This window comes from Propithecus coquereli, unplaced genomic scaffold (genome assembly GCF_000956105.1).
Source record: "Propithecus coquereli isolate 6110/MARCELLA unplaced genomic scaffold, Pcoq_1.0 Scaffold77, whole genome shotgun sequence".
In the NCBI taxonomy this organism is placed as follows: domain Eukaryota; kingdom Metazoa; phylum Chordata; class Mammalia; order Primates; family Indriidae; genus Propithecus; species Propithecus coquereli.
The window spans coordinates 3,926,025-3,932,862 of record NW_012153840.1 but is presented as its reverse complement, the minus strand read 5'-3'; the positions used below and the strand labels follow the sequence as shown (position 1 = coordinate 3,932,862).

Below are 6,838 nucleotides of genomic sequence, written 5' to 3'. Positions count from 1 at the left end.
AAAAGATACTAAGAGGACATTACGAGGAACACATGTAAAAAATTTTGAAAATTTAGAGGCAATTTATCAATTCCTAGAAAAATAAAACTTACTAAAACTGGAAAAGGAAAAAGAAAACCTAATTAGTTTTAGACTTAATAAAGATAGTGAATCGTAAATGGAAAGGCTTCCAACAAAAACAAAATAAAAACAAAACAAAACAGAAACCTCCTCACCCAGACTTAACATCCAAGGAAGAAATAACACTCAACCACAAAGAACCAAACAACCTGATTAAAAAATGAGCATAGGCCAGCCGCGGTGGCTCACGCGTGTAATCCCAGCACTTTGGGAGGCAGAGGCAGGAAGTCAGGAGGTCACTTGAGGTCAGGAGTTTGAGACCAGCCTGGGCAAAATATCAAGACCCCATCTCTACAAAACATAAAAAATAAATTAGCTGGGCATGCTGGCGTGCACCTGTAGTCCCAGATGCTGGCGTGCACCTGTAGTCCCAGCTACTCAGGAGGCTGAGGCAGGAGGATCGCTTGAGCCTTGCAGTTCGAGGTTTTTCCGAGCTATAATGACACCACTGCACTCCAGCCTGGGCAACAAAGTGGCACTTTGTCTAAATAAATAAATAAATAAAATTAAAAAAGAGCAAAGGACTTGAATAGTCATTTCTCCAAAGTGGATACATATATGGCCAATAAGCACATGAAAAGATGATCAACATCGTTAGTCATTAGGAGAGTGCTAATCAAAATCACACTGAGATATCATTTCACACCCATCAGGATGGTTGTTACAAAAGAATGGGAAATAACAAGTGTGGTGAGGATGTGGAGAAACAGGAACCTTGTGCATTGCCGTGGGAAGGGAACGTGGTACCGATGCTGTGGAAAGCAGTTCTGCGGTGCCGATTTCACTCCCAGGTATAAACCCAAAGAATTGGAAGCAGGGACTCAAAGAGAAACTGTACGCCAACCTTCACAGACGCATTACTCACACAGCCAAAGGTGAACACAAAGTAAATGTCCATCGACAGACGAATGGATAAACAAAACGTGGCAAATACGCGCAATGGAAATACCATTCAGCCCTAAAACGGGATGAAGCTCCGATACACGCCATGACTGGGACAAACCTTGACAACGTGATGCTCAGGGAAAGAGAACAGATGCAAGAGGACAATTATATGATTCCACTTATACGAGGTACCCAGAATGGGCAGATTCATAGAGGCCGAAAGTAGAGATCCCCAGGGGTTTAGAGGAAGGGGAGAACAGGGGGTTACTACTTAACGGGTACAGAGATTTTTGGGGAGGCTGAAAAGGTCTGGAAATTGTGGAGCAGTGGAAACACTTGCACACTCAGAGTGGGATGTAGATTGATACAACACTTCAGAAAATAATTGGCGTTATCTAGTCAAGTTCAAGGCACGCACACCCTCTGATTCAGCGATCCCACTCCGAGGTATACATCCTAGAGCAGCGGTTTTCCAAGTTCCATCCACAGACCCCTGGAGGTCCCAAGACCCTTTCAGGGCACCTGTAAGGTCACAAGCATTTTCACAGTAATACTAAGATGCTGTTTGCTTCACTGCGGTGATGTCTGTACCGATGGCACGAAAGCAACATCGGGTAAAACTGCCGGGGCCTGTGCTGGACCCAGGCGGTGTCATTGGCTTTGTTAGCGGTTGTTTACGCGTCACCGCCACGCAGCCACAGGGAACAAACTAGTTTCACTCAAGAATGTCCTTTGATGAATTTGATGAAATCTTGTCTTTTACATTCCGCGTGATGGAATGGGAAGGAGATGTGAACAGAGCTGCTGTGCACACCCAGGTACCACGGGTACTTGAGAGAGAGCGCTCGCGAGGGAGGTGGCTCGCGCTGTGAGCTGAATTAGCTGGCTTGTTTTTTAAAATGAAACACGAAAGAAAAACTGGAAGACAAACCATGATTATTTAAATTTGAATATTTGGCAGACATTTTCTTGAAAATGAATGAAGTCACTTCAAGGTAAATAAGAGAGAGTAGCTGTTGTCAATAACAAAATTTTGAGCTTGAAAGCTTAAACCAGGATTTTGGAAAACTTGTATCCACCACTGTAAGCTTGACAACTTCCCAATACTTAAATGCTTTTCTGTGGATATCAGACATTAGCAAATGTGGTTTTTTAAAAATATTGTGCGATGAAACACATCAACATTTGGAAGATCTTCACAGCTCAGTAAACCAGTATTTTCCAAATGACCACTACAAAGACCAGCAAAATTCCCAGTGCGTAAAAAAGGTATTCAAAGCACAAAATCAACTCGTGGATTTTTATGTAACAGAGCTCAAAGAGTTTGCTGAGTAGTTTCAGATTCCACAATATGACCTCAAAAGACTGCCACTTGCCGAGTTCTCGTAAGGTAGCAAAGATAATACTGCTATGGTCTGTTTCTGCTCACAGCACCATTGACACCAAATGTGGGGTTTCCACACCCAGTAATTCTCCGGTTCTCGGCAGACACCTACTGGGCATCCTACAATCAATTAATAATTTAATTCTGCCACTAACTGCTGGGCGTGAGCACAGACCACACGGGCTAAAGGCTCAGTCCCTCGACTACCCCCTCTTTCAGATGCCAGCCCCAAGTCGTGGGCCCCCAAATTACACACATTCTGTCTGACTTGGATACAAATCAGGGGTTCCCACAACTCTGCCTCATGTTCAATAATACAACTGTCACAGAACTCAAGGAAACACTTTACCACTATTACTAGTTTATTATAAAGGATTTTTTTTTTGAGACAGAGTCTCACTCTGTTGCACTGGCTAGAGTGAGTGCCGTGGTGTCAGACTAGCTCACAGCAACCTCAAACTCCTGGGCTCAAGCGATCCTCCTGCCTCAGCCTCCCAAGTAGCTGGGACTACAGGCATGCGCCACCATGCCCAGCTAATTTTTTCTATATATTTTTAGTTGTCCAGATAATTTCTTTCTATTTTTTTTAGTAGAGACGGGGTCTCGCTCTTGCTCAGGCTGGTCTCGAACTCCTGAGCTCAAACGATCCGCCAGCCTCGGCCTCCCAGAGTGCTAGGATTACAGGCGTGAGCCACTGCACCTGGCCTATAAAGGATATTTTAAAGGATACAAATGAACAGCCTGATGAAGAGGTACATGGGGTGAGGTCCAGGAGGGTCCCAAGAACAGGAACTTCTCTGCCTGTGGAGTTTGGGGTGTGCCACCCTCCTGGCACATGGATGCGTTTGCCAACTCAGAAGCTCTCCAAACCCCTTTGATTAGGTTGTTAGGAGGCTTATTGTGCGGATGTGATTGATTAAATCATTGGCCATTGGTGACAGACTCAATCTCCAGCCTCTGTCCTCTCCATGAGGTCAGAGGCTGGGGCTGGAAGTTCCAACCCTCTAATCCTGTGGTTGGTTCCGCTGGCAACCAGCCACCATCTTGGTTATCTAGAGACTCACCAAGAGTCACCTGATTTGCATAAACTCAGATACAGTTGAAAGAAGTTTGTTATGAATAACAAAAGATGCTCCTCTTACCCCACCACTCAGGAAATTCCAAGGGTTTTATGAGCTCTGTGCCAGGAACTGTGGACAAAGACCAATTACGTATTTCTTATTATATCACAATATCACAAAGAATACCCACAATTAGCTGCAAAGGCTATTTAAATACTTCTTTTCTTCTAACTACGTATCTGTGTGAGGCCAGACTTTGTCCTATAAACAAAACAACAGGTTGCACGCAGGAGAAAGGAGCATCCAGCTGTCTTTTAGCAGTCCAGACGTTAAACACATTTGTAAAAACGTAAAATACATTGAAGTATTTTATTGAAGTAGGAAAAGACAAAAAAAAGAAAGGTGGCTGCCCCATAGACAGAGCAGCAGCTGTCTCTCAGAGCAACAGAGAGTAGCACTTGGTGAGTTTCTAGGGTGTTATTTTATATGCTGTATTTAATTGCATGTTAAGCAGCGGGAGAATTATAAGATTTTTGGGAAAAGGGTGGGGAGTTCCTGGAACTGAGGGTTCCTCATCCTTTTTAAAGCATACGGGGTGACTTCTGGGTGTTGCCATGGCATTTGCAAACTGTCATGGCGCTGGTGGGAGTTTCTTTCAGCAGCTAATGCATGAAAAACAAGGTATAATGAGCAGTGAGGGTAACCTGAGGTTTTTCATGGCCATCTTCGTTCTGGCTGGTTTAGGCCAGTTTCTTTGCCGCCTCCTGTTTTATCAGAGACTGTGGTTCGGGTCTTATGACTCCTTGTTGAGCAGGGCCTGACGGTTCCCTATCTCAAAATGATCTTGGAATGAATGAATGAAGACTGATGGAAGGAACCACATCGTACCAGAGTGAGCACAAAGACAGGATTCTTTATGGAAACCCCTTAGTCAAAGTAGCAGACAGGTAGGGAATGAAGCCCAGTAGTTTAGGCCTGAGTCACAGTGGATTTAAACCCCTACACTTCCACATGGTAGCTACATGACTTTAGGTAGCTACTTAATCTCTCTTTGCTTCAGTGTCCTCCTCTGTAAAATGGGTACAATAATGGCATCTGTCTGAGAAGGCTGCCGTGAGGATTAAACAGGTTGAATACACGTATATAAATTTCTTAGCATGGGATAAGCACGTTAATCAGCATTTCCTAAATAGCAGTAGAATTCTACTCACCCCCATTGTAAAAATGCAGCAAGGATGATGCTTGTCCTGGGGTGACGACACAGAAACCAGGTCCTTCTGGCTACCGTTTTTAGGGTGGAGATTGTCGGTTTGATTTGTTTTTATAGGGTCAGTTTTGCTTCTGTAGAATCAGCTGCTCCCTGAAGGAGAGTATTTATACCCAGAGTCTGTCACCGTGGAGACAGTCAACAGTAGAGAGTCCAAGATCACGTCACCTCTCCCTGGAGGCTGAAAGTGGACTCTTAGCTGTTTCATCCCCTGAAGTCATCAGGGTGTCGTTTACTACCCACTCAGGAGAGCAGCTGGGAAGAAAAAAAGGCACGCCAAACTCAGCAGCTTCCTAACACCTCCCCCTGCTCCTGAAACCTTAAACTGTGTCCAGTCAAAGGAACTTGGGGGCAAATCCTTACCATGCTTTCAACTGCAATAAATCCCCAGTCATTCTCTACTCCAGGCTGGCAGATCGAGACCAAGTATTCAACCAAAGTGCTCACTGGAAACTGGGTGGAAGAGAGGAGGAAGGTAAGGAGGGGGAGGACTGACGGGAGAGGTAGGAGTGAAGTTCCCCTATGGAGGGCAGCAGATAATTGTGTCTTAAGGATGTGGCCTTAGGGTCTCTGTGTATAGGGGAATTATATTCAGCAATCACCACAGTCCCCATTATATCTTGAAAATACCATAGCAGGGGTGTCCATATAATTCTGCCTCCAGAACTGTTCTCAGTGGAGTGTTTTTCTAGGCATCTGGATATTTCCTGTCTCCAATTCCTTTGCACCTTGATTTGAAGAACATCTGCTGTCCTTGGCCTGGCCCTCCCCAGAATGCGTTACCTGCTGAGGCAGGTGTGGCACTTCCTGTATGGATGTCCAGGGATGTGCTGCTGCTCTCTGGCACTGGTTCCACAATTTGTGCATTTCTATTTTTACCTTCAAACACCACAAATAGGCTCTTGGTTTTCCACTATGCTTTAAAGGCTTTTGGAAAATACTGTGCCTGAATAGGCCTACTTGAAATTAAATATCTTTATTTGTGTATTTGTGGCCAGCAAGACTGAGGCACTTAAACTTTTTTTTTTTATTTTGAGACAGAGTCTCACTCTTTTGCAGAGTAGAGTGCCGTGGTGTCAGCCTAGCTCACTGCAACCTCAAACTCCCGGGCCCAAGTGCTCCTCCTGCCTCAGCCTCCTGAGTAGCTGGGACTACAGGCACATGACACAACGCCCAGCTAATTTTTCTATTTTTAGTAGAGATGGGGTCTTGCTCTTGCTCAGGCTGGTCTTGAACTCCTGGTCTCAAGCGATCCTCCCACCTCAGCCTCCCAGAGTGCTAGGATTACAGGCGTGAGCCACCACACCCGGCCAGACTTTTGCAGAGGCATCTAGACATCTTCCTGTCTTCTTGGGAAATGGGCAAGGAAAAGAGGGCAAGATAGAACTGGCAGGTTTGGTGTGGGGAAGCGGGGGGAAGGTGGATGGTGACTTCTGAGAACCAGATAAGGCTGTTTTTATGGAAAACATTAGCAGTCACCACGCCTCTGGCCAGACAAGACCTGTGGTCACCATTAGCTCCAAGTGTACCTGGCCTTGTTTGGGGAGTGAGTGTGTGTAAGGGAAGTGCCAAACGCAAGATGGACTGGTTGAGCAAAACCTTTAGGAGCCTGTGGGTGATGCAGTACTCAGGGATATTATGGGCTGGTCTCACACTTAGAGGAGATTGCAAAGGAGAGTGGAGTTGGAGTGATGCCCACAAGACAGTGGACTACAAATCTCCAGGTCCTCATTCTCCATGGGAACATTTTTTTAAAAAACTGGCTGAAATGTTATAGGAACTCTGGAAAAACAGTCAAAGGTCAATAGCAACCAATCAAATGCTCAGTGAAGAAAAAGATACATTTAAAGTGATAGAAAATCCCATGGTGTTTTCACTTGCCCTTTCCCCACCCCTCTCCAGCACAGCATGGTACAGGATGCAGTCCTTGGGAAGTGGCAGCCCAGCTCCCAGTTCCGTCCTTCAAATCCAAAGGGGAATGGAGCAACACTCAAATCTGTCTGGGGCTGAGGACTGGTCTCTGTTTCATTTAACTTGGAGCTCGGATGGGTAAAAGTGGCATAGTGCAGGTCCCAGGCTAGGAAAAGCCATGGAAAGAAGTGGCAGGCATAGCTAATGAAA

The 6,838-nt window shown here is 45.3% G+C and overlaps 1 protein-coding gene across 1 annotated transcript in view; it reads left to right on the top strand.

Annotated features, from left to right (window-relative positions):
- Nucleotides 1-5,081: 5,081 nt before the first annotated feature.
- LOC105824879 (chromosome unknown open reading frame, human C1orf158) overlaps nt 5,082-6,838 on the top strand; it is a 12,243-nt gene continuing 10,486 nt past the window's right edge. The window contains exon 1 of the mRNA XM_012662491.1: nt 5,082-5,192. Coding sequence (XP_012517945.1) covers nt 5,082-5,192 — 111 coding nt within the window. The remainder of the gene's footprint in view (nt 5,193-6,838) is intronic.